At 44.6% G+C, this 27,359-nt stretch overlaps 1 protein-coding gene across 4 annotated transcripts; it reads left to right on the plus strand.

The window, feature by feature from the left end:
• The first annotated feature begins 525 nt into the window (after positions 1 to 525).
• On the plus strand, positions 526 to 27,359 carry NAAA (N-acylethanolamine acid amidase). Of its 4 annotated transcripts, XM_015138508.3 has the most exons (11): positions 526 to 808; positions 1,422 to 1,586; positions 5,450 to 5,576; positions 10,684 to 10,774; positions 14,931 to 15,007; positions 19,591 to 19,763; positions 19,914 to 19,976; positions 21,063 to 21,129; positions 22,255 to 22,283; positions 26,020 to 26,137; positions 26,658 to 27,359. In XM_015138508.3, exons 1-10 carry the CDS (start codon positions 603 to 605, stop codon positions 26,099 to 26,101), a joined length of 1,080 nt encoding a protein of 359 aa, XP_014993994.2. In that variant the 5' UTR covers positions 526 to 602; the 3' UTR covers positions 26,102 to 26,137; positions 26,658 to 27,359. The 4 variants fall into 4 exon arrangements, 2 of the variants coding, with proteins under 2 accessions (XP_014993994.2, XP_014993995.2); XR_013417892.1 differs by lacking the exon at positions 22,255 to 22,283; XM_015138509.3 differs by lacking the exons at positions 10,684 to 10,774; positions 14,931 to 15,007.

The following is a 27,359-nucleotide window of genomic DNA, read 5'->3' on the forward strand; positions in this document are numbered from 1 at the left end:
TGGACGCCTGTAATCCCAGCTACTTGAGATGCTGAGCCAGGAGAATCTCTTGAACCCAGGAGGCGGAGTTTGTAGTGAGCCGAGATCACACCACTGCACTCCAGCCTGGGCAATAGAGTGAGACTATGTCTCAAACAAAGTTTAACTGAAAAGGCTTTCCTGACACCTTTTCGCTGCTGAAAATCGTAAAGCCTCTCCCGACCGCATCCTACACTCTTCCGGCCCAAGCAAGTGCGCTGGAACCGGGAGTTGGTGAGAAGCCGGCTGCCGGCAGCCTCAGCCCTTAGCGGCCCCGCGGTCGGGGACGTCGAGGCCTGACGGAGAGGCTGGGCTATCACGCCTGTAATCCCAGCACTTTGGCTATCAAGCCTGTAATCCCAGCACGCGGCGTCGGGGCGGGCCAGTGGATGCGCTGCCAGTGGATGCGCTGCGGGGACGGGAGGTGTCGCCTCTCCGGCTCGCCGGTGACAGGGGCGGGCGGGTCGTGCGCGGGCCCCACCTCCAGCGATTGCGGCCCCGCCCCAGGTCCTCCTCCTCCACGGCTTACCCGGGCTCCGACAGCGGCTGCAGCTCTCCAAGTTGCGGCCGCAGGAGCCGGAGCCATGCGGACAGTAGACCCGGAGGCGCGCCCGGGGCTTCTGCCCCTGCTGCTGCTGCTGCTGGCCGAGGCCGGACTGTCCGCCGCCTCGCCCCCAGCAGCACCGCGCTTCAACGTGAGCCTGGATGCGGCCCCGGAGCTGCGCTGGCTGCCGGTGCTGCGGCACTACGACTTGGACTTGGTACGCGCAGCGATGGCGCAAGTCATCGGGTGAGCTGGGGCCCTGGACAGGGTCTGCGGGTACGCCGGCGGTGCGGTTCGGAGTCAAACGCGCGCTGCTCAGAGTGCTTTAAACCGGGACGCTTTACTCCCCGCCACCCTTGGAGAACTGGCTTTGGCTGCCGCCCGGAGCAGTGTCGGGGTTGGGGAGAATCCAGCGCGGCAGGTTTGGCTTTCAAGTTCGGTGTCACCCGTGGCATGCCAGTCCTTGAGCCATTCTGGGTCAGCGTGGGGCGCGAGTTGTCGCCCGGGCTGCATTGCTACCGAAGAGGGGCAACCGCGCCTTCCTTGCGGGCCTCACGGGCCTTCCAAGCTTGGCCCTTTGGGACCAGCCTCACTCGCCCTCCCCATCTCCGAGTTTTCTTCCCCGCCGCCTCCCCTCCCTGCCCCCCGCCCAGCTTCCACCCTCTGCCCCTCCTCGCACCCCCGCCCCCACCCTCGGGAGGCTGCAGATTGAGTGACGCGGCGCCTGGGCGGTCCACTGTCTGGGTAGCCGTGGCACTGACAGTTCACGCCCTAAGGATGTAGCCCCGCTCGCAGTGCACACGAAGTCACGCCGCCGACCTCGGAGCGGGTGAGACGCCCTCGTGCTCTTCTTTTCTAGGGATAGAGTCCCCAAGTGGGTGCACGTGTTGATCGGAAAAGTGGTCCTGGAGCTGGAGCACTTCCTGCCCCAGCCCTTCACCGGCGAGATCCGCGGCATGTGTGACTTCCTAAACGTCAGCCTGGCGGACTGCCTCCTGGTCAACCTGGCCTACGAGTCCTCCGCGTGAGTGCCCCAAGCCGGTGCGGAGTAACGCGGGACTTGCTGGGGCCTCCTGACACAGGCTAGCGGCAGGAAACATGTTTTCCGTGTGATAAAAACAGGGTGGTGCCTGCTTGCCCAGAAACTTACAGTGCTTCCGCGTTGTCTCTCTGGGTAAATCTGAGCTGCAGATCGTAGGCTTCGAGAGGGAAAGCAACTTCTCCGAGTCAGCATTGAACTTTCCCTCTACCAGTAGCCCGGGGTTTTCTCTCCCCCAATCCAGGTAGCATCCTACTTTTAAAATTCTGCTCAAAGGCCGGGCGAGGTGGCTCACGCGTGTAATCCCAGCACTTTGGGAGGCCAAGGTGGGCAGATCACGAGGTTAGGAGTTCAAGACCAGCCTGGCCAACATAGTAAAACCCCGTCTACGAAAAACACAAAAAATTAGCCAGGCGTGGTGGCGGGCGCCTGTAATCCTAGCTACTTAGGAGGTTGAGGCAGGAAAATCACTTGAATCCGGGAGGCGGCGGTTGCAGCAAGCCACGATCGCACCACTGCACACCAGCCCTGGCAACAGTGGGAGACTCTGTCTCAAAAAAAAAAAACAAAAACAAAAACAAAAACAAAAAAACTTCTGCTCAAAATGTACTTTTCCGGGAAGTTTTTGAAACTAAGCCTCCTCTTATCTGGACCCTTTAGTTAACTCAGTGGCCTTCCATCTCTATACTGGCAGTGGCTCATCTCTGCCTATATTTGTCGCCCTGCATTTCTCCTTTCATGTGTGTCATGGCTGAAGTGTCTGTGTCCACCAGGGCTGGGGCGACAGGGAACACTGCTCTAATAGGGCCAGCCAGTGTTTGGACCAGGAAGTGGGCATGATAAAATGTGCACCCAGGCTGGGCGTGGTGGCTCACGCCTGTAATCCCAGCACTTTGGGAGGCTGAGGCAGGTGAATCACCTGAGGTCAGGAGTTCAAGACCAGCCTGGCCAACATGGTGAAACCTTGTCTCTACTATTAATACAAAAAACTTACCCAAGCGTGATGACGGGCACCTGGGAATCCCAGCTACTCGGGAGGCTCAGGCAGGAGAATCACTTGAACCCAGGAGGCAGAGGTTACAGTGAGCTGAGATAGCACCATTGCACTTCAGCCTGGGTGACAAAGCAGGATTCTGTATCAAAAAGAACAAAGTGCACCCAGAAGTGAAAGCAACATGGAGTGTGTGGTTGATCCCAGGCAAAGTGCAGGGGACCACTAAAGGTTTATGGGCTCAGCAACAGGTTCTGGAATAAAGGGAGGTTTTGACTTGGTTTCTCCCTTTAATACTTATTATTTTGCCACCAGACTAGCTTCATCTCGTAACCTCTTGTACATACTTAGAGCTTCTTGCTGCCTAAAGATGATGGGGGTAGAAAAGATCTTGGAATAATGAAACTTTACTGGCCCAGGCATTTTCCCAGAACACCTAGGCAGAGTAAGCTAAAAAGCACTGGGACTGCCTTCCTCTTCAGGAAATGCTTTCAGGCACAGAAAAGACACAGGCCTGCTAAATAACATGCCTTTCAGTTGAACTAAGTTATTATAATTTTACCACCTCCCTCTCCTACCTCCAACTTTTTCCTATTTTTAACTTACGGCTTTCTCAATGAAAAATCACGAATCATTTTTACCCTCATCTGTTGGAGTCACCATATTCAAACAGATTAAAGCAAAAGTTCCAGTAAAAACATTCTAACTTTTGGATTTGATACTAAGGTATTTATAGAATTGCCTAATAGAAAGCACCATTCAATTCCACTAGCATTAACAAAGGAAATGCTTTCTTCTCATGTTGGAAGTAAGCCTTCTTGAATTAGAATAATACTAGCTACCCTTTATTGAGCCTACTGGGTGCCAGGTACTTCATGAACACAGCCCCGTGGGGAAGATGGTATCATCTGTTTTGTGATGTGGAAACCAAGCCTCAGAGGGGCCACCTTGCTGGAAGTCAGGTGGCTGGTGAGTGCTAGAAGCATGGGAATCTCCAGTTCGCTGCAGTGCCTCTCAAAGCAGAGTCTGTTTCCTCATTTGTCTCCCGTGCTTGTGCACTGCTACATCACACCACAACATTTGGGCCTGATATGAAAGTATTGTTATCTTGCCAATTTTGAAAAATCGCCTTTGAGGGAGATTCTACAAACTCTGCTTTAGTACTTCCCATGTCTTACCAGTTCTCTCCCTGACCTGAACTCTTTGAAGTTAAACTCAGAAACGTTGGAGGGAGGCTGGGCACAGTGGCTCATGCCTGCATTCCCAGCATTTTGGGAGGGTGAGGTAGATGGATCTCTTGAGCCCAGGAGTTCGATACCAGGATCTGTTGAGCCCAGGAGTTTGATACCAGCCTGGGCAACATGGTAAAACCTTGTCTCTACAAAAAATACCACAAAATTAGCCAGATGTGGTGGCTTGTACCTGTGGTCCCAGTACGCAGGAAGCTGAAGTGGGAGGATCACTTGAGCCTGGGAAGTCAAGGCTGCAGTGAGCTGAGATTGTACCACTGCATTCCAGCCTGGGTGACAGAGACTCAAAAAAATAATAATAATAAAATAAATAAATAAATAAATAAATAACAGAAACCTTGGAGGGAATTAAAACTGACCAAGGTTCCATCTTTATTTTATTTTATTTTGTTTATTTTTGAGATGGAGTCTCACTCTGTTGCTCGGCTGGAGTGCAGTGGCGCGATCTTGGCTCACCACAACCTCTGCCTCCCGGGTTCAAGTGATTCTGCTCCCTCAGCCTCCCAAGTAGCTGGGACTACAGGCATGCGCCACCATGCCCGGCTGATTTTTATATTTTTAGTAGAGACGGGATTTCACTATGTTGGCCAGGCTGGTCTCAAACTCGTGACCACATAATCCACCCACCTTGGCCTCCCAAAGTGCTGGGATTACAGGCCTGAGTCACCCTTCTGGTGCCTGGCCCAAGTTTCCACCTTTAAACAAACAAACAAAAAGTAACACTTTTCCCCCCAATTATAAAAGTAACATGTAATCATTGTAGAAAATCAGTAAATGTAGAAAAGTAAAAAAACAAAGCTAACCACCATCCTGTTATTTAAAAATGACCAGAAAAACCCTCCAGGATATTTTCTCTCAGTTTTGTTCATGTGGATATACATATTTTTTCCCCTGGTATTGGACACACTGTATATAAATATTTTATAAATATTTATTATAAATACATAATATTTTTTCATGTACCTTTAAGTATTCTCAGAAAATATGGATACTTAACAAGCCTCCTCTTCTTTTTTTCTCTATGAACTTCTGTTCATAGAGATTCCCCCTTTTTAAAAATTATGATATCTGTGCAAGGAGCTGGGAGACAGGAAAAGTGCCAAGTCCCTTAAGAGCCAGCCATTTTCCCAAGGGGACAAAATGAAATATTTGTGAAACAATGGTTTAGTGTTACTTTATTTGCTCTGAGGAATTAATATGTGGAGAGGTGAGCTTGAGCTGGCTTTGAATCATGTGTTAAATAGAATACATGCTGCCAAGCAGAGGAAAAAGCAGAGTTCACAGGTCTCCTGAGTCCAGGATGGGTTAGTTTCACTGCAGATTTAGACTGAGGATGAAATTCTCACTCACTATGCTTATGATGCCCTGCATGTGTGCTAAGGGCAAACACCCGAGAAACACTGAATGAGCACAGATAAGTTGTATCCAGTTGTGTTTTTCATCTTGAATTGTTAATCTATATTCTTACAAGCATTATAGCACATATGTCAGTCATAAGGAAGAAAAACTGTTTTACTTTGAGGATTTGTTTTACAAATGAAAAACTCCTTTTCCTTTTTTTTCTTATTTTTCTTATTCATTCATGTTGGACTTTTCCCTTTTCTCAGATTCTGCACCAGTATTGTGGCTCAAGACTCCAGAGGCCACATTTACCATGGTCGGAATCTGGATTATCCTTTTGGGAATGTCTTACGCAAGTTGACCGTGGATGTGCAATTCTTAAAGAATGGGCAGGTATAGTACATACTGTATAAGATAAGAAATCAGAAAGATTTGCAAACTCAAGTTAGCAGTCATTTGGATGGCCTGCTAACTTACGTGTGTTATCAGTATAAGACACAGAAAAATCACACCTCTGGAAAAACAAAGGCAGAAGAGAGGTTTACATCAATTATGCTTATAGGAAGGACGGTCATTTATTATTTATTATTGAGTGTCTACTTAAAGAGGTCACCTAGTTTTCCATAGGGAAATCTCTTTTAGAGAGTGATCAATCATCCACTTAGGCAGAGTCAGCTCTTTCCTCTGCTTTCCCATGCCCAGGCTGCTTCTGGAATATGGAGGGGCTGGGTAGCGCAATAACTAGGAACACTCAACTTTGGGATCTGACAGTACCAGGTTTGAATCTTGATTCTATCAATTACTGTACTTCCTTTGTGAACCTGAGAAATTACTCATTCCCTAATTTTGCCGACTACAACTCATGGAGGTGCGTAACTACTTTACTGAGATAGTTATAAATGTTAAATGAAGTAGTCTGTGTAAAGTTGTAGCCAAATAATAAATGGTCCTTCATTCTGCAAGTATGATTGACCCACACCACTTTCTTGTGTATGATCTTTAAAAAATTATACTTTGATTTTTTGTTTATAGCATGATCCCTTTAAAACTATAATCTACTCTTTGGGAGGCCGAGACGGGCGGATCACGAGGTCAGGAGATCGAGACCATCCTGGCTAACACGGTGAAACCCTGTCTCTACTAAAAAATACAAAAAATTAGCCGGGCGAGGTGGCAGGCGCCTGTAGTCCCAGCTACTCGGGAGGCTGAGGCAGGAGAATGGCGTAAACCCGGGAGGCAGAGCTTGCAGTGAGCTGAGATCCGGCCACTGCACTCCAGCCTGGGTGACAGAGCGAGACTCTGTCTCAAAAAAAAAAAAAAAAAAAAACTATAATCTACTATATATTGTTGTCACTGTGTAAACATTTAGAGAGACAGAATTAATCAATGCTCATTGAGTACACAAAGCATGCTTTGCCGTAAAACAGAATACAGTGTGCAAGAGCCAGATTTTGGCTGTAAGGACAAGGACTGTATTCCCTTTGTTCTTTGCATTTAGGGGTTGATTCACAAATACTAAAAACTCATTTACTAACTACTCAGTCATCTGCTTTTACAAACACTTTTTTTCATAAAAAATTCAAACAGTACAGAAATATTTAAAGTAAAAGTTTCTCCTTTCCAGTCCCATTTCTTTACTTCACCACTATTAATAATTTGGTTTCTAGCTGAATTAGTTTGAAAATGATTTTAAGTGGTAACGATACTATAAATGCATAATAAATTCTCAAAGGAAATCTGCTAAATATTGTTTTATTACTGAATGATGGGATATTTATTATTTATTATTTATTTATTATTTGTTCATGTTTTTTCTCCATTATTCTATAATGAGCTAATACTCTTATAAAGAGATAAAGGAATAAATGCAATGAAAATAAATTATTTTAGCTGTTCTGAAACTCACTCTAATAGTTGTTTCTTCTTTTGTTTTTGTTTTTCCTGGAGTTCCCATGAAATAATCTGTAGAGAAATATTCTGTAGAGGTAGCTTTACCGTCAGTACTCAGGTGACTGTTACTGAATGTAGACAGTTTACTCTTGGGTATTGCTTTTCTATGGAGGACTCATGGCCAAGAAATTGTTTTATGAAATTAAGAACAGGTTATCCACAAAATAATTCATCTCTCATTCTTGTCTAGTGTTTGTAATCTTAGAAGTATTTTTGGCCGGGCACAGTGGCTCACGCCTGTAATCCCAACACTTTGGGAGGCCAAGGCAGGCGAATCACTAGGTCAGGAGTTCAAGACCAGCCTGGCCAATGTGGTGAAACCCTGTCTCTACTAAAACTACAAAAAAAAAAAAAATTAGCTGGGCATTTTGGTGGGTACCTGTAATCCCAGCTACTTAGGAGCCTGAGGCAGGGGAATCGCTTGAACCTGGGAGGCGGAGGTTGCAGTGAGCTGAGATCGCACCACTGCACTCTAGCCCAGTGACAGAGTGAGACTCATCTCAACAACAACAACAACAACAAAAGTATTGTCATACACAGGACCTCATTTGATCCCCCCAGCAGCCCTGCGAAGCAGGCATCAGTCAACATTTTTATCTTTACTTTCTAGATGAGGGGGCCTAACTTCATAGAGACTGACTTGCCCCAAATCACAAGGCAGAGACATGGCAGAGGTAGGGCCAGAACCCAGGCATTGGGCCTACTGATAGTTTTCGTTGTCAAAGCTCAGCCTTAATTAGACTATAAATTATTATTATTGTTATTATTATTATTATTTTTACTGTTTTTATTTTTGAGACAGAGTCTCACTCTATCGCCCAGGCTGGAGTGCAGTGGCGCAATCTTGGCTCACTGCAACCTCTGCCTCCGGGATTCAAGCAATTCTCCTGCCTCATCCTCCCAAATAGCTGGGACTACAGAGGGTGCTACCACACCCGGCTAATTTTTGTATTTTTAGTAGAGATGGGGTTTCACTATGTTGGCTAGTCTTGAACTCCTGAGCTCAGATAATCCGCCCGTCTTGGCCTCCCAAAATGCTGAGATTACAGGTTTGAGCCACTGCACCAGGCAATTAGGCTGTAACTTAAAATAACTTAAAATTCCCTGCTAAGGGTTTGTTTATGTCAACTGACTAGGCAGAAACAATTGGGAAGTACAAACAGAAGTAAAGACAGATTTTCAGAGCTGCAAGATAAAATATCTTACAAATTATATCTCGAAATTATTTATCATTGTGTATGGTAATTGAGAACTATGATGTGATTTTTGATCTCATAACTTCAATTTTCTCAGCCCTTCAAGAGTGACCCTCAGGGTCACAGTGTCATGCAAATGAGGTGGCCATATAATTACTTTTTATTTTCCACGTAATTACATTTGTAGGGGCTTGAGTAGTAAGGTAGACTTATTTCTGCTTTACCACCATCCGTGGAGATGAGGCACTCATGGAGGCCCTCAGTAAGTCTGAGGGCTGAGGTCATTTATAAAACTAAGGCCACTGCATTCTCCCTTGTAATTCAGCCACCTTAAATTATTTTTATAAGCAAATAAGGTAAAAATAAATAATTAAATGAAAAACATTACTGACCTAATTTTTCTAAGGAAAATATCAATCTAGGACTATTTATTTCTTAAAACATAACAGTATTAGTTAACTTTTATCAAACAGTATGAGTCAGATACTGTTTTAAGTACTTTTTTTTTTTTTTTTTTTGAGACAGAATCTTGCTCTGTCACAAGCTGGAGTGCAATGGTGCCATCTCAGCTCGCAGCCTCTACCTCCTGGGTTCAAGCGATTCTCCTGACTTAGCCTCCCGAGTAGCTGGGACCACAGGTGCACACCACCACAGCCAGCTAATTTTTGTATTTTTGGTAGAGATGGGGTTTTGCCATGTTGGCCAGGCTGGTCTCAAATTCCTGGCCTCAAGTGATCTGCCTGCCTCGGCCTCCCAAAGTGCTGGGATTACAGGCGTGAGCCACCATACCTGGCCAAAGTACTTCTTTGAAAAATAAAATTTGGTATCAGAAATAACTGATAATGGCTAGCTGTGGTGGCTCATACCTGTAATCCCAGCACTTTGAGAAGCCAATACAGAAGGATTGCTTGAGCCCAGGAGTTTGAGACCAGCCTGGGCCACATAGGGAGACCCTGTTTCTAGGAAAACCAAAAAAAAAAAAAAGTATATATGTGTGTGTGTGTGTGTGTGTGTATATATATATGTCAGGTTTGGTGGCATGCGCCTGTGGTCCCAGCTACTTGGAAAACTGAGGTAGGAGGATCGCTTGAGCCCAGGAGGTTGAGGCTGCAGTGAATTGTGATTGCACCATTGCACTCCAGCCTCGGTGACATATAGAGTTTGATTTTTCTCCTGCAGGTTACATAGTGGTATCTTGCAATCACTGGAGCTTGTGACCTTAATTTAAAGTGGGGGTGATGCCTATAATTAATGGGATAGTTGTGAGGATTAAATGAAAGAGCTATGTAAAAGGATTTTTAAATATTTAAAATTCAAACGTGATTATTATTGGTGAACAGTCCCACTTGTTTCTCCTAACGTCACAGAGCTTATAAAATATGTGATATTTATCTCTTATAATCAAATCAAAACAAGTTTTATTTTATTTTATTTTGAGACAGAGTTTTGCTCTTGTTGCCCAGGCTGGAGTGCGATGGCGCTATTTCGGTTCACTGCAACCTCCATCTCCCAGGTTCAAGCGATTCCCCTGCCTCAGCCACTTTAGTAGCTGGGATCGCAGGCATGCCCCACCACGCCCGGCTAATTTTGTATTTTTAGTAGGGTCAGGGTTTCTCCATGTTGGTCAGGCTGGTCTTGAACTCCCGACCTCAGGTGTTCCACCCACCTCGGCCTCCAAAAGTGCTGGGATTACAGGTGTGAGCCGCTGCGCCCAGCTTCAAAACAAGTTTTAAAGTAAAACTCCACTTGCTACTTCTAGGATGGGGCTTCTTAACCTGCTTTGTGCACCCCTTTGGTGAATAATGTTTTATAAATACATAGTAAATGTGTGTGATTACAAAGAAAATCAGTTGTGTTGAAAACAGCCATTTCAATGTTATACTTTTTCTTCTTAACACATTAAATAGTAAGGTTTAGCAGTGGGTCTAATAATTACCATGATTTCAAAGTAGTAAATTATGGACAGTGTTTCAAAATATCTGCAGCCAACATTGTGTATGTGAAAAACCCTGTGATTTCTACTAGTGACAAAATTATAGGCACCACTATGATTGCGTGATTTGTTGCATGCGTTCATTACAGAAGGAATTAAATTTCAGTTGGAGGTTAGTGAAGATAAAGATGCATCTTTTTTTTTCCCATCCAAGGTCACAAATCTACTAAAATCTATCTATGAACCACGCCCCCCACCCCTGCTTAAGGTTAAGAACCTCTGTCTTAGAAGGCTATTTCAGAGTTTTATTCTATTTTGTTGGAATTATTTTTTAAAAATCCAGAAAACTGTGGGGCAAAACAGATAATTTCAGTGTATTTGATTGGAATGGTGGAATGATCCATGTATCTCTTGATTTCAGATTGCATTCACAGGAACTACTTTTATTGGCTATGTAGGATTATGGACTGGCCAGAGCCCACACAAGTTTACAGTTTCTGGTGATGAACGAGGTAATCAAAACAAACTCCTGTGTAATTTTAGCTACATTATTGTTCAGTTCTATCCAAGCACTTCCTTCACTCGCCCAACAGAACATACAGAACACCCACTATGTGGCAGGGACTTCCATCCTAGTGGGGGAAAATAGACAGTATGCGTGGAAGCAATGAAGATGATTTCAGGTAGCAATAAGTGTTGCAAAGAAAGCAAAATAGGAAGCTGTGATAGAGAGTGAAGGAGGAGGTGGAGTGGTTAGTACAGGTCAGAGGGTCAGAGAAGGCCTGATCCATGTGATCCAGGAGCTAGTTCTACAGAAGCCAGGGGAAGACCATTTCTGGTGGACTTACCGCAAGGACGAAGGCCGTAGGTAGTAATAATAAGCTTGGTGGATTTCAGAAGCCGAAGAAAGTCAGTGTGGTTATAGCGTGGAGTAAGTGGGTAGTGACATTAGAAGTGAAGAAGAGGCTGAGGGCATGGTGCAGGGCCACAGTGAAGAGTATGGATTTTAAGCATAATGGAAGCTGTAGGGGGATTGTAGGCCAGGGAGTGAACAGATGTGATTTATATTTTTAACTGGTACTTTTGCTGCTCTGTAGAGATTGGATTGTGTTAGGTTAAGATGGAAGCAGAAGACCATTTGGAAACTACTGTGATAATCTAGGGGATATATGATGCTGTTATACAAGCAACATTTGTAAAGCACTTTCTGGTTTACCATGCACATCTTCACATGTCTTCTTCTTAGACCCTCACAACAGTCCTGTTAGGCAAGGCTGTTATTTTTAACTCCATTCGTTAAGCAGAGAAGGACATAGGCTGTGAGATGAAATGACAGCTAGTGGTGGGAGAGGAAGTTCTCAGATTGCTCTCCTGAGTCCTGACCCAATTGCTCTGTTCATTGACATTCCCACTGCCATGCCCCAGATCTCAGGGGAACACCATTTAGTTCCACAGTATGTGGGAAACCTAGAGATAAGTGAGCCCTGTGTCTGTCCTCAGTGTGCAGCTGAATCAAGGAGAAGGATATATACAAGGAGTATCTTAAAGTTTAGTGTTGCTCCTCTGATGAACCCTGATTGACTTCATGGTGTTGTTTTTTTGGGTTTTTGTTTGGTTTGGTTTGGTTTGGTTTTTGTTTTTGTTTTTGAGACAGTCTTGCCCTGTTGCCCAGGCTAGAGTGCAGTGGGCGATCTTGGCTCACTGCAACCTCTGCCTTCCGGGCTCAAGCGATTCTTGTGCCTCAGCTTCCTGAGTAGCTAGGATTATAAGACGTGCCACCATGCCCAGCTAATTTTTGTATTTTTGGTAGAGATGGGTTTTCACCATGTTGGCCAGGCTGATCTCAAACTCCGAACCTCAGGTGATCCACCCATCTTGGCCTCCCAAAGTGCTGGGATTACAGGTGTGAACCACAGCTCCCAGCCAGTGTGATTGTTTATTCTTCTCTGCTTTACCGGGAAGATGATGATTGAGTATAATCAGTGTCCACAGTAAACAGTTATTTATCCTAATGTATTTCTTCCACATTTTCTCACTCCCTAAGTCTTATCAGCTCTGACAGCAGAACTAGACTGTACCTGTCCATTCTCTCTGCCTCCACTGTTGAGCTAGCCCCTGTCACACCTGTACTGCCTGATCAACCCACCTGATCTCCTTGCTACTATTTTTACCTTCCTATAATTCTTTCCCTACCCAGCAACTAGAATGGTCAGGTTGTTCCCCTGCGTAAAACCTATTGTGACAGATATCGCATGATTTCACTTATATGTGGAATCTCCAAGTTTGAACTCATAGAAGCAGAGAGTAGAATGGTAGTTGCTATGCACTGGGGAAAAAGGGAAATGGTCAAAGGGTACAAAGTTTCAGTTAGACAGGAGGAATAAGTTCTGGTGATCCACACAGCAAGGTGACTACAGTTAACAATCATGTATTACATATTTCAAAATTGCTAGAGTGGGTTTTTAAAAAATTAATTTTGTTATTGATACACATTACATGTGCGTATTTTGGGAGCACATGTGATAATGTGTTAAATTCATATCACAGAGAAATGCAAATCACATTTTTATTTCTCTTAATGATTAATGATATAGAATATCTTCATGTGCTTTCTGGCCATTTCTATATCTTCTTTGGAGAAATGTCTATTCAAGTACTTTGCCCAGTTTTTTGTTTATTTGTTTGTTTGTTTTGAGACAGAGTCTCACTGTCTCAAATCACACATTCATAAACGCACGATCATGTATGCATGATCTGATTGTGATATGTGTTACTTTAAATATTTGTCTTTTCTTTACACTAGAAACAGTCAAATTCTAGCTATTTTTTGGCGGGGGGGGGTCGTTAAAAATTTAAAAAAAAAAATTTTTTTTTTTTTAGTAGAAACAAAGTCACACTATATTACCCAGGCTGGTCTCAAACTCCTGAGCTCATGCAGTCCTCCTGCCTCGGCTTCTCAAAGTGCTGGGATTACAGGAATGAGCCACTGCACAAGGCCTGTTTTTGTTTTTGTTTTTTTTCTTTTTCTTTGTTTTCTTAAGACAGAGTCTCACTCTATTACCCAGGCTGGAGTACAGTGGTGGGATCTCGGATGACTGATCTCAATCTCCTAGGCTCAAGTTATCCTCCCACCTCAGCCTTCTGAGTAGCTGGGACTACAGGCATGTGGCATCATGCCTGGCTAATTTTTGTAATTTTTGTAGAGGTAGGGTTTTGCCATGTTGCCCAGGCTGGTCTAAAACTCCTGGGCACAAGTGATCCGCCCACCTTGGTCTCCCAAAGTGCTGGGATTACAGGCATAAGCCACTATACCTGGCCAATAGTAGCCTTCTTAATGGGTGTGAGGTGGCATCTCATTGTAGTTTTCATTGCATTTCTCTAATGATTAATGATACGGAATATCTTTTCACGTGCTTACTGGCCATTTGTATATCTTCTTTGGAGAAATGTCTATTCAAGTCCTTTGCCCATATTTTTTGGTTTTGAGACAGTCTCACTCTGTCACTCAGGCTGAAGTGCAGTGACTCAATCACAGCTCACTGCAGCCTTGACCAACAGCGCTCAAGCAATCCTCCTGCCTCAGCCTCCCCAGAAGCTGGGACTACAGGCATGTGCCACCATGCCTGGCAATTTTTAAATTTTTTGTAGAGATGGGTTTCATTATTTTCCCCAGGCTGGTCTAAAACTCCCGGGCTCAAGCACTTCTCCCACCTGGTCCTCCCAAAGTGCTGGGATTATAGGCGTGAGCCAACACATCTGGTCCTTTGCCCATTTTTTAATTGGAATGTTTGTTTTGTTGAGTTTTAGGAGTTCTCTAAATACTCTGGATATTAATCCCTTATTGTTGCAAATATTTTCTCTCAATCTGTGAATTGCCTTTTACTCTGTTGATACCGTCTTTTTTTTTTTTTTTTTGAGACAAGAGCCTCCCTCTGTCACCCAGGTTGGAGTGCAGTGGCCCGATCTTGGCTCACTGCAACCTCTGCCTCCCGGGTTCAAGCAATTCTCCTGCCTCAGCCTCCCGAGTAGCTGGGATTACAGGCTCCTGCCACCATGCTCGGCTAATTTTTGTATTTTTAGTAGAGACAAGGTATCACCATGTTGGTGAGGCTGGTCTTGAACTCCTGACCTCAGGAGATTCGCCCACCTCGGCCTCCCAAAGTGCTGGGATTACAGGCATGAGTCACCACGCCTGGCTGATACTGTCTTTTAATGCACAGAATTTTAAAAATTTTTTGTGAAATTCAATTTGTCCATTTTTTTCTCGTATTGCCATTACTTATCTTTGAATGAAAACTTTTGTTTGGCAATGAATCCCCTAACAGACTTTTAAAAGTTGTCCAAAAGTAATTTTGGGAAATGATTGCAAATTTGTATTTTTTTTAAATGTGAGCACAAATCACAGGTGTGGAAGATTCAAGTTCTCTATGTTCTTCCTAATATTTATTAAGACACTACCCTTGACAGCTACGTAATTTTATTTTGTCTGGTATAATTAGTAGAATTATTTCCTTTAACATAATTACCATTGTATCCTGGTACAAAAGATTCTGCTTTCAAAACTTGAGTCAATATCTCTCTATATTCCCTTGCTAAAATGACATATCTGTTGCATGTGTGTATATACACACACACACACATATATAACATATATACTCAACTTGGCAGATAAAGGCTGGTGGTGGGAGAATGCTATCGCTGCCCTGTTTCAGAGACACATTCCGGTCAGCTGGCTGATCCGCGCTGTGAGTATATTTAATGTGTAGCCCTCCTTAACTCCACTTCCACCTTCTAAACCGTTCTGTGTCATTTAACAATGTTGCTTTTAATGTAAGGAACTCCTTAAAAGAAGAAGCATCTAACTAAATGTTTGCAAAGTGCATATAAACCTTTTTGATAAATGCCAAAGATAAAGCCAGACACTAGTTAAAGTGGTAAGGACAGATTGTAATCAGTATAAGCTATTGCAGTAAGGAAGAGTCCAGTGTGAACTGAGTTCAACTTTGGTTTGTGCAGAGGTGATGGGTATTTTAAAAGGAGGTGAGGGAACAGGAGCTTAGGAGAATCAGAAAAGTGAAAAGTGGAAAGGAGGGGTTGGTTCATGTGAAACCAATTTGAGTTTGCTAACTAGAACTTAGAAGTTACGCTCCAGGCCGGGCACGGTGGCTCGCACCTGTAATCCCAGCACTTTGGGAGGCCGAGGCAGGCAGATCTTGAGGTGAGAAGATCGAGACCATCCTGGCTAACACAGTGAAACCCTGTCTCTACTTAAAATACAAAAAATTAGCCAGGCGTGGTGGAGGGCGCCTGTAGTCCCAGCTACTCGGGAGGCTGAGGCAGGAGAATGGCATGAACCTGGGAGGTGGAGCTTGCAGTGAGCCGAGATCGCGCCACTGCACTCCAGCCTGGTCAATAAGAGCAAAACTCCGTCTCAAAAAAAAAAAAAGGAAAGGAAGTTTTGCTCCTACCCTCCCACAGAGCCAGGGAGACAGGGGCCCTACCTTCAGGTGTTGGCTGGAACAAATGTCAAATTCTTTTGATAGCCTGAAGTTTTCTCAGACAGGCACTTTAAGGGGGCTGTCATCTGAGAGACGTGGCCTTGAGCTGTTAGAAACTATTAGTATTTGTTCGAGTCTTTATAAGCCAGGGTCAAGGTGTAATAGAGAAGAGGACTCAGAGGAGCCTGGCTAGAGTTTGGTCAAGGAGAGAATCTTTGTCATAGGCCAGAGTTTTCCACAATAGCTGATTGAGATAGGAGATAATATTTTGCTCTTCTACAGAGACAGATGTACTTTCCTTTTAAAATCTCCATTTGCAAATATCCAAACTAGCAAAGCAAATGCATTAGAAGGTAGCTGTGCACACAATAAAAGGAACATCTGCTCTACAAGAACCTATTAAAATGTGCTGGGTTCCAGGCCACATCTACAGTAGTCTCCCCTTATTCTTGGTTTCTGTTACCCACAGTCAACTGTGGCCCAGAAATATGAAATGGAAAATTCCAGAAATAATTCATCGTTTTTAAATTGCACAATATTCTGAATAGTGGGATGAAATCAGTCACCTAGTAACTGTCTCAACTATCAGACTGTCACCGCATCTCAGTGCTTGTGTTCAAGGAACCCTTATCGTACTGCATAATTTGCCACAAAGTGCAAGAATAGAGATGCCGGCAACTTGGGTATGACAAAAAGAAGCTGTAAGGTACTTCCTTTAAGTGAAAATGAAATGGCATCTTTGTCCGGGGTGATACCTGAGATTTGTTGTCTCAGGGCCACAGAAAACTAGAATGCGGACACACCAGAGTGAGGTTAAGAGTGGAAGTTTAATAGGCGAAAGAAAGAGAAGAGCTCTCTGTAGCAAGAGAGGTCCCAAAAAAATGAGTTGCCGCTTCCACGGGGAAATGCAGGAGGTTTTATGGATGAGCTTGAGGAGGCGGTGTCTGATTTACATAGGCAGGAAAGATTGGTTGGACCAGATGTGCCATTTGCATAGGGCACGAAAAGCTGTCTGCCCCCACCCTAATCTTTTATTATGCAGATGGATTCTCTACCTGGCTGGTGCCATGTTGCCTGCTTCCTTACTGTACACATGGTGACAAAGAAAAGTGAAGATGGGCCGGGTGCGGTGGCTCACACCCATAATCCCAGCACTTTAGGAGGCCGAGGCGGGTGGATCACCTGAGGTCAGGAGTTGGTGAAACCCCGTCTCTACTAAAAATACAAAAATTAGCCGGGTGTAGTGGCGGGTGCCTGTAATCCCAGCCCCTTGGGTGGCTGAGGCAGGAGAATCACTTGAATTCAGGAGGCAGAGGTTGCAGTGAGCCGAGATCGCACCACTGCACTCCAGCCTGGGCAACACAGCAAGACTCTGTCTCAAAAAAAAGAAAAAGAAAAAAGCAGGGAAGATGGAGCCTCCATGTTGAACATGCCTGGCCCCCAGGTAGCCCTTTTCTGTTGGCACAGCTGCCGGCATCCACCTGTGCAAGCTTCCAGCTTGCTTATGTCTATGTTTGCAGCTCCACTTTTCAGGCTGCTCTTTGTTAGAAAAAAAGAACTTCTTGGGCTACTTTTTGTTAGAAAGGAAGCCTTGCCAAGGACTCTTTTACCCTATCTACCTAAATAATTTATTTCTATCTCCTGTATCAAAAACGTAAAAGTTCTTGGTAAGGAAACAGAAAAAAACCGTTATGCTGCGGTTGCTGTGTTCTCTGGTAAGGACGAATCTGCTGGGTGTGATGGTGCTCGCCTGCAGTCCCAGACACTCAGGAGGCTGAGGCGGGAGGATCCCTTCTGCCCAGGAGTTCAGGTCCAACAGACAACGTATTGAGACCCCATGTCTGAAAAGAAGTAAATAAATAAAATAACAAAAGAAACCTCTGGGACCTAGACTTAAAAAAAAAAAAAAAAAGGAAAGAAAGAAGAAAGAACCCCCATGTCTATTAGCAGTCACTGCCCATTTCCTCCATTTCCTGAGATGGATGAGGCATTTGCACTCCCTGACTTTGTCACCTGGGTAAAATAAGTCACCACTGCCTTCATTATTTTTTATGATGTTCTTTTGCTTTGTTGTCACAGGTTAGAGGCAATGAATTTTATGGTAGTTGGGGGATGGTATAGGCAACATAAGCAAACTAATATTTCATCACTCCTATTACCTCTGCAAAGGCCTGGGGAAAATTTCCTCTTTGCCCTCTGAAGGTTCACTGAAAAGTCAACTCACAAAAGGCAGATTAATTGGAGAAAAGGCATACAAATTTATTTAACATGTACATGACATAGGAGTCTTCAGAATGAAGACCCAGAGATACAGGGGACATTGTCCAGTTTTATGCTTAGGTTTAACAAAGTATGGAATGCCATGTAGAAATATGATTAGACAAAAAGGTAGATCCAGGGCTAATAAATGGAGTGGGGAAACCCAGCTAGGCCTGTCTGTCTAGATTCTTCTTGGCCTCTCTGACCATACATTTCCTTCTTCTGGGTACAGGGCAGGATCCTCTCTGGAAAGGGATCATATGACCTACAGTCAAACAAGTTAGGACAGATCATTTCTTTCTTTTTTTTTTTTTTTTTTTTGAGACAGGGTCTCACTCTGTCGCCCAGGCTGGAGTGCAGCGGCGCAATCTCGGCTCGCTGCAACCTTCACTTCCTGGGTTCAAGCAATTCTCCCACCTCAGCTCCCTGAGTAGCTAAGTATAAGGCAATAAAACTCTACAAAGCCCTGCCATGGGTTTTGTAGAGTTTTCTTGCCTTATACTTATTGCTGTTAGGGTTTATGGTACTGAATGATGGAGCGTTTGCAGACACCAATATCTTGAATTGTTCTTTTGTTTGACTCTATCACCACCTCCACCCTTGACAATGTGCCCTGGCAATATCCAGGATGGGTGAGCATACAATGTACTTCCTTTAAAACATGGCAGCAGAATGGTTGTGAAGGTGGAGACAGAAAGAGCAGGCCCTCCACCGAAGGATATTCTTGAGCAGATCAGCTCTGGGAAGGAGCCCATATGGAATCTGAAGATTTGGGGAGTGATCCCCTTAAGTATCCTTGCCACAGGCCTTTGGAAGTCTTCCTAGGCCCTCGGGGTGTCTGAACACCTATTAAGCTCAGGGCCCTAATGTAGCGCATGCTCTTTCATCCCCAAGCCTTTGCCAGTCTAGTCCATCGAACTAGAACCCTCCTCCCCACTGCCACTCCTCACCCTGCAACCACCACTTTCACCACTCACTTGTGTTTGTCTCTTTGGCTTCAATTCATGTGATGCTTCCCTGCAGTACTTCTTCCACTGCCTTTGGTGAGGATGGGTCCCCTACAGTGACATCCATAGCATCTTCTCCTATGTGAACACTCATTACACTGTCACCACTGGCTGTTGACTTTTCTGTCTTCCTCAGAGGTTTAGGGAGAATAGGACCTGTGGACTCATTCACTGCTCTATCCCCACACCAGCACAGTGCCTGGCACAGAGTAGGTATTCAAGAAAACTCTGTTGAAATAATAAATGAATGAAGAAGTGTGAGGAGTCCTTTGTGAGGGCGATCTGCCTGGAGAGCACACAGCCCGTGTTTGCTGAGCCAGGCCTAGGACTTGTCAATAGTTCTCTCCTCCTGTCAGAAATTCCTGCTGCTCCTGGCACCCCCTTTGAAGCTGACATTTCTTCCATCTTAGGAGCTCTGATGACAAGAGGATAAGGTCAGAGCAGATCAAGGTGATAGTCATGACACAGCATATCAGGAGAATGTGCTTTGGATCATTTTTGCATCATCTGGTGCGGACCCAGCTGCAGGTGAGGTTGCTCATGCAAGTTCTTCTTTTTGTTCAGACCCTGAATGAGTCAGAAAACTTCGAAGCAGCTGTTGGCAAGTTGGCCAAGACTCCCCTCATTGCTGATGTTTATTACATTGTTGGTGGCACGTCCCCCCAGGAGGGGGTGGTCATCACGAGGAACAGAGATGGCCCAGCAGACATTTGGCCTCTAGATCCTTTGAATGGAGCGTAAGTAGAACCGAAAGTTCTGGTCATTCTGTATCAAATAATCATGTTTTCAAATTGGTGGAATGAAGGGTATTTAAAATTTGTTCATATGTCTCCTTTGCTATGTCGTAAATTGTTGTGGATAAGACAAGATGATGTGCTCTGTTGTAGGTGGTTCCGAGTTGAGACAAATTACGACCACTGGAAGCCAGCACCCAAGCGAGATGACCGGAGGTAGGCTGCTACGTGCTTTCTGGTTTGCAGTGTTTTCTTGTGGTCAGGAGAATATGCCCATTCTGTCACAGGAACCTGCAAGACCTACGGGTGCCATCCTCTCCCAGAAAATGTACCTGGGCCCCTTCACCAGTGTCTTGGCCGGGAAGGGAGTGTTGTGTGGAGGAAAGCAATGGGCAGAGCCTCTCAGCAGCTGGGCGGGTGTTGGGAGGGTCTCAGGGTCAGGAGCCCTAGAGCCCACCACCAGCTCTGCTAATGACTCACTGGGTGGCTCTCGGGCCTCTGTTTACCCATCTGTAAAATGAAAGCAAAGGCCGGGCGCGGTGGCTCAAGCCTGTAATCCCAGCACTTTGGGAGGCCGAGACGGGCGGATCACGAGGTCAGGAGATCGAGACCATCCTGGCTAACACCGTGAAACCCCGTCTCTACTAAAAATACAAAAAACTAGCCGGGCGAGGTGGCGGGCGCCTGTAGTCCCAGCTACTCGGGAGGCTGAGGCAGGAGAATGGCCTAAACCTGGGAGGCGGAGCTTGCAGTGAGCTGAGATCCGGCCACTGCACTCCAGCCCGGGCTACAGAGCAAGACTCCGTCTCAAAAAAAAAAAAAAAAAAAAAAAAAAAAAAAAAAAAAAGAAAGCAAAGGGCCAGGTTCATGGTCTTCTAGGCAAGATATTTTTAGAAGGAAATTATTTCCCTTATTTAAATAATAAACCAGTCAAGGGTTTTTATTGTCCCTTCAAGTTGTAAACATTCTATAATTATAAGTCAGCACAGTTCCAAAGTGCAGGTAGCTGTATAGGTTGCCTTGGCTTTACTGCCCCACAAGTTTGGCCACTGTTCAGTTCTGCAGCCACACATTTTCATCATCCCAGCTTTCTTGAGCAGATGGTGCCAACCGTCCCAGCTGCTGGATGAATTCCACCGTGGTGAACTGGGCCTCAGCAGGAAACAGGCTTGGGGCCAGAATCTGTTTTGGAGAAAGGGAGATAATGAGACTAGAGCTTGCATTGTGCCTCATAAAAATGACAGCTGATGGGCTTCAGTGCTTGTTGAAGTGCCAAGTGACCTTCGACCATTGTCCTTACAGAACACCTGCCATCAAGGCCCTTAATGCTACGGGACAAGCAAACCTCAGCCTGGAGGCACTTTTCCAGGTAACTTGTGTCACAGTGTCGCGCTTACCCAGGATGTTTGGTGTTTTGTTAATAGTGAATATGAAAAGCTCCGTGAAATCCTCTGGTAGGTGAAAATGTTAGGGTAAAAATTTTATTTGGTTGAAATCATTTATTAAAAGTGGTGGCTCTCGCCTGTAATCCCAGCACTTTGGGAGGCCAAGGCGGGCAGATCACGAGGTCAGGAGATCGAGACCATCCTGGCTAACACGGTAAAACCCCATCTCTACTAAAAATACAAAAAATTAGCCAGGTGTGGTGGCAGGCACCTGTGGTCCCAGCTACTCAGGAGGCTGTGGCAGGAGAATGGTGTGAACTTGGGAGGCAGAGCTTGCAGTGAGCCGAGATCGCGCCACTGCACTCCAGCCTGGGTGACAGAGCAAGACTCCGTCTCCAAAAAAAAAAGTTATATGCCATTTTCTGAACTTGCTTCTATATAAGTTAAAATGTCCATCTTCACCAAAGTTTTTCTTTATGTTAAAAAGAAAAAGGCATAGTTGTAATATATGTTCATTGTTTAAAAGAAAAAAAGAGAAAGAATTAAAAAGTCAGGCCGGGTGCAGTGGCTCACACCTATAATCCCAGCAGTTTGGGAGGTCAAGACAGGAGGATCACTTGAGGTCAGGACTTGGAGACCAGCCTGGCCAACATGGTGAAACCCTGTCTCTACTAAAAATGTAGAAATTAGCCAGGCATGGTAGTGTGTGCCTGTAATCCCAGCTACTCAGAAGGCTGAGGCAGGAGAATCGGTTGAACCCGGAGGTGGAGGTTGCAATGAGCCAAGATCATGCCACTGCACTCTAGCCTGGGTGAAACAGCAAGACTCTGTCTCAAAAAAATAGTCTATAACTATCACCTCAAGATACACTAAAGAGTGGTTATGTTCTTTCTACAGACATCTTTTTTTTTCTTTTTTAGTAGAGACAGGGTCTCTCTATGTTGCCCCGGCTGGTCTTGAACTCCTGGGCTTGAACAGTCCTCCCACATCAGCTTCCCAAAGTGCTGGGATTACAGGCCTGAGCCACTGCACCTGGCCCTCCGTAGATATTCTTTGTGTATTTCTTCTACCATGTAATCTTCTCTATAATATGACCTTTTCCTATGCAGGTTTTGTCGGTGGTTCCAGTTTATAACAAGTAAGTGACTTGTTAAACATGTCTGTTCACACATCACTCCAGAACAGTGAACTCACTCACGCACTCTTTGGCTCAGCAAGGATCTGAGGGCTCCTGTCACCAGGCTGTGGGGGCGCTCCTGTGGGTACAGCAGCGAGCAAAACAAAGTCTCTGCTCTCATGGGACTACTATGGGTGGGGTGGGGGTGGGGGGTGATCAACAAATATGTATCAGGTGAGAAGTCCATGAAGCAATCCAAAGGTAAAGAGAATAGAGTTACCCTGAAGGAGGCTCTGGGAATTTTTTTTTTTTTTTTTTTTTTTTTTTAGTCTCCTGTGTCCCCCAGGCTGGAGCGCAGTGGCTCAATCTCAGCTCACTACAAGCTCTGCCTCCTGGGTTCACACCATTCTCCTGCCTCGGCCTCCCGAGTAGCTGGGAGTGCAGATGCCCGCCACCACGCCCGGCTAATTTTTTGTATTTTTTTAGTAGAGACAGGGTTTCACCGTGTTAGCCAGGATGGTCTCAATCTCCTGACCTCATTATCTGCCTGCCTCGGCCTCCCAAAGTGCTGGGATTACAGGCATGAGCCACCATGCCCGGCCAGCTCTGGGAATTTTAAATTCACACTTGGCCTGCCATAGTGTTGTCAAACTAGGAGGAAAAACACTTTGACTGGCTGACCTCTTGACTCCTACATTTGAAATATGCTGGCAGTGAGGTGTTCCTCCTAACTCAGTCAGGTAGCTGTGGACAGCCTTCACCCATTAGGAGCTCCTTAGAAATAAACTCTGAATACTTTTGGTTTTCTTTTATCTTCCCGAGGAATTTCCACTATCTCCGATGCTGTTCCTTGTTCCACTGACAATTCACTAAGTTAATGTTCTTTTTTAGCCTGTACCCTTGATAGCAGCATTCTGTGAGCAATGGTTTCTCTAGTCTATAGTCTAGGATTTTTATCCACATACTATTTTTTTTTTTTTAAGTGAAAGCAGGCCAGGCGTGGTGGCTCACACCTGTGATCCCAGCACTTTGGGAGGCCGAGGCGGGTGGATCACTTGAGGTCAGGAGTTCGAGACCAGCCTGGCCAACATAATGAAACCCTGTCTCTACGAAAAATACAAAAATCAGCCAGGCATGACGGTGCACGCCTGTAATCACAGGTACTTGGGAGGCAGCATCTGGAGAATCACTTGAACCTGGGAGGTCGAGGCTGCAAGTGAGCTGAGATCATGCCACGGCACTCTAGCCTAGGCAACAGAGCGAGACTCTGTCTCAAAAAAAAAAAAGAAAAGAAAATGAATTAGTATTCTGCTACTCAAACAAGTGAGCTATTTGGGTAACAAAGCATACCCAGTGGTCTGCTAGTAAGCCAGCTCTTTGTGTGGGAAGGAACAAACAAAAAAATTCCCAAATTTGTAGCATTTGTTGACTTCCATGGTGTGAATACTCCCACATGGCTGGTTTCAAGCTTACGGTTGGCTCATACACTTCCTGCATATTTAAGAATTGGCCCTCAGCAGCCTGTAGGAGCCAGGTCCAATGCACTACTGACTGTACCCATCATAGCAGGGCACAGTTTTGCCCTTTTAATAGTCATTTTTTAAATAGGGGTTAATAAAATATTTTTGTGTTCTTACAGTTTTTTTAGGTAATTATGGAAGTGATGAATAGATCTGTCTGGGCGCAATGCCTCACACCTGTAATCCTAGCAATTTGGGAGCCAAGGCAGGTGGATCACTTGAGGTCAGGAGTTCGAGACCAGCCTGGCCAACATGATGAAACCTAGTCTCTACTAAAAATACAAAAATTAGCTGGGCATCGTGGTGCATGCCTGTAAGCCCAGCTACTCGGGAGGCTGAGGCAGGAGAATCACTTGAATCCAGGAGACCGAGGTTGCAGTGAGCCAAAATGGCACTCCAGCCTGGGCGACAGAGGGACACTCCATCTAAAAAAAAAAAAAAAAAAAGAAGTGATGAATATATCTTTTAAAAATTAGCATTATAATAAATAGTTAAATTTATTTTAATAAAACGAAGCATTTTATCTGCTTTGAACAGCCCTTGTAATTTTACATGGTGGCAGTGGCCAATTGTCTGTATTATAATTGAGTTAAGCATTCTCCAGTTGTTATATCTTCCTTTATTAAAACTCTGAAATAAACATATTCGTGTGCCTCTCCCCTGCTTACTTTCAGATTATTTCCCTTGACTGAATTCCCAGAAGCAGGATTATTGATTTAACAGCTGTGAATGTTGAAATGGTTTCTGAAATGGTTTGGTCAAAATACAATTGTTAGAAATTATACACAGTTCTCCAAGTAGTGTTTTTCTCTGTTGTATACTTGAAAACTCAAGAGAAACTGCATTTAAGTAACAATCACCATGGAGCCAGAATTAACACAGACTTCTGACTCTCAGGCCCTTTATATGTAATGATTAACCTCAACCGAGGCTGTTCAGTTGTGTGACGTTAATAGAAATAAGTGTAACTGTAAGAAAAAGAAAACAGAAAAACAACAAAAAAGTAGTCTGAACAAAGTCAGTTAGCTCTATGCTGCTCCCTTGTGCTGTGCTGCAGAATTACACCCACCTGCAATACAACTCCATCCTCTGCTGTGGCTCATCAGCAGAGAAAATACTAAAACAGTGACGGAGAATAGAACCATGACTAAAGTAAACGAGCAACTAAGGTCCTGTTCAGGGAACCTCCATTACCCTTGGACGAGCTCTGCACTTGCTTATAGTGCTATCTTTAACTGAGTGTATGATTTAGCTGTGGACCCAGTGCTACTAATTCTGCCTGTTTCTGAACAACCCAGCTCCGATATTTTGCACATGCACCTCAGTTGGATTCCAAGACAAGTGTGTGTGCATGTGGGCACATGTGCTCAAGTTGTTTAGGTCTCTTCCTATACGGAATGTGGAATCAATGACACTATACTTTTCATCCTTAGATCTGGGCAAGGTGGAGGGGTGGGGCAGGTGCCTTGATCCTGGAGCTTTAGAGGCCCTCCTCTGGAATTCCTCTAGTTGTGATACCACCCCCCAAATCATGGTGTAAGGAATCTGCTGGACCAAGGGCATTTGCCCACCTAGAGTCTGCCCAAGTACCCAGGACCCTGTAATTCTCAGCCTGAACAACCCCACCTCCACTTCCAGGGTTTGTGTTTTCCTCTTCCCTGGGTGGTATTCTCCTGATGGTGGTGCACGGCCACTGAGGGAGAGCACAGGGGTAGGTGCTTGCTGGGGAATGTGAAGGTGGTGATGTCACATGTATGCAAGTAAGGCCCTTGGGGGTAGGACAGAGCCAGGGTGAGGGCCCAGGCTTGGTCTCCCCCACTGCCTTGGGGTAGAGCTCTGAGAAGTCTGAGATTTTATTTATTTATTTTTTATGAGACACAGTCTCACTCTGTTGCCCAGGCTGGAGTGCAGTGGCACAATCTCGGCTCAGTGCAACCTCCGCCTCCCAAGTTCAAGCAATTCTCCTGCCTCAGCCTCCTTAGTAACTGGGATTTCAGGCACCACCACACGCGGCTAATTAAGTCTGAGAGTTTTAAGTTCCAACTTGGCCTTCCACAGTGTTGTCAAAATAGGAGGAAAGAGCACTTTGACCTCTTGATTCATAGAATTAAAATATTCTGGCATAAAGGGCCTTGTCCCAGATCCCAGGTGTTAGGGAAGCACTTGGTCATTTTCTTCCGTCTCTGGCATATTAGAGAAAATGATGTGTACATAAAATTTCCTCTCATTATTTTCAGCCTCACAATTTATACTACGGTAATGAGCGCCGGTAGCCCAGACAAGTACATAAGTAGGATCAGAAACCCAAGTCGAAAGTAAGTCAGCAGAAGAGCGAGTTCACCCGTGCTGTGAAAGGTTTGTTGTTACTGTTGTTTTGGGGAGATGTGGGGAGGTGGGTGTGTGCTGGTATTTCTCATAGAGGATGGTAACAGCCTTAAAATGTATACATATATAATATTTTCTGACAAGCGTCTGGCATTGTCATTTGTGTCAGATTGTCATCATTAGATATTTTATTTGGAATCGTTTGTATGAAAACCAATCTTCGGCTCATGCCTGTAATCTCAGCACTTTGGGAGGCAGAGGCAGGTGGATCACTTGGGGTCAGGAGTTCAAGACCAGCCTGGTCAACATGGTGAAACCCCATCTCTACTAAAACTACAAAAAACTGTTAGCCAGGTGTGGTGGCAGGCACCCAAAATCCCAGCTACTCAGGCGCTAAGGCAGGAAAATTGCTTGAACCCAGGAGGTGGAGTTTGCAGTGAGCTGAGATCACACCACCCAGCCTGGGAAACAGAGTAAGACTCCATCTCAAAAAAAAAAAAAAAAAAAAAAATCAGTCTTTGAATTAAATGCATGTTTTCTTCCCTTACAGATGATTTTTAAAAATGAAATTCTTGAAGAGCTGTACCTTAAAAAATCAGAGAAAGTGAAAGTATTGTGTTATGTTACGAACAATGCAGGCTCCTTCCTCATTTAACTTTTCAACCTTGCGAAGTGGGGCCAGAAGATCGATTTCGAGTTTGTGGTAAAGCCTGTAAAACCTGTGATGGGCATTGTCCTGCACCTGCTTCCCTTCGTGGTTTGCCTCGATCCTCTCTAAGCTTCTATCCTGGCCTGAATAACTCAAAGATAATTGGTCTCAGAGTTCAAGCCATATCCTCAGACCTTATTTCCATCTTCTCATAATTCTGCCATCATACCTTTGCTTCTCCACTAATGAAATGAGCTGGCAAGACCTCTGTTCATTGTGAAATGCTTCTGAAAGAGCCTAAAAAAAGGCTCATCTGAAAGAAATGGAGAGCTCTGTTTCGACCCAAGCCTGTTTGAAAATGTGTTAGTCTGATCTTTGATCATGTTGGAAATGAAAAAAAAAACAACAAGTTTTTTATAATTTTTTTATAATGTTTCTAATGTTTTATTGAAAAACCTATGGACCTCCTTCTTTCTCAACATCTACTTTCTTACTGCTTTTTGAAAATAATGTGCAACCAAATTGTTTCTTAATATCACATAATTAAGTAATAAAATGTCAAAAGAAATGTTGGCAAGAAGAATAAAAAAATTTTCCAAGAAA

This window comes from Macaca mulatta, chromosome 5 (genome assembly GCF_049350105.2).
Source record: "Macaca mulatta isolate MMU2019108-1 chromosome 5, T2T-MMU8v2.0, whole genome shotgun sequence".
NCBI classification, from domain to species: Eukaryota; Metazoa; Chordata; class Mammalia; order Primates; family Cercopithecidae; genus Macaca; species Macaca mulatta.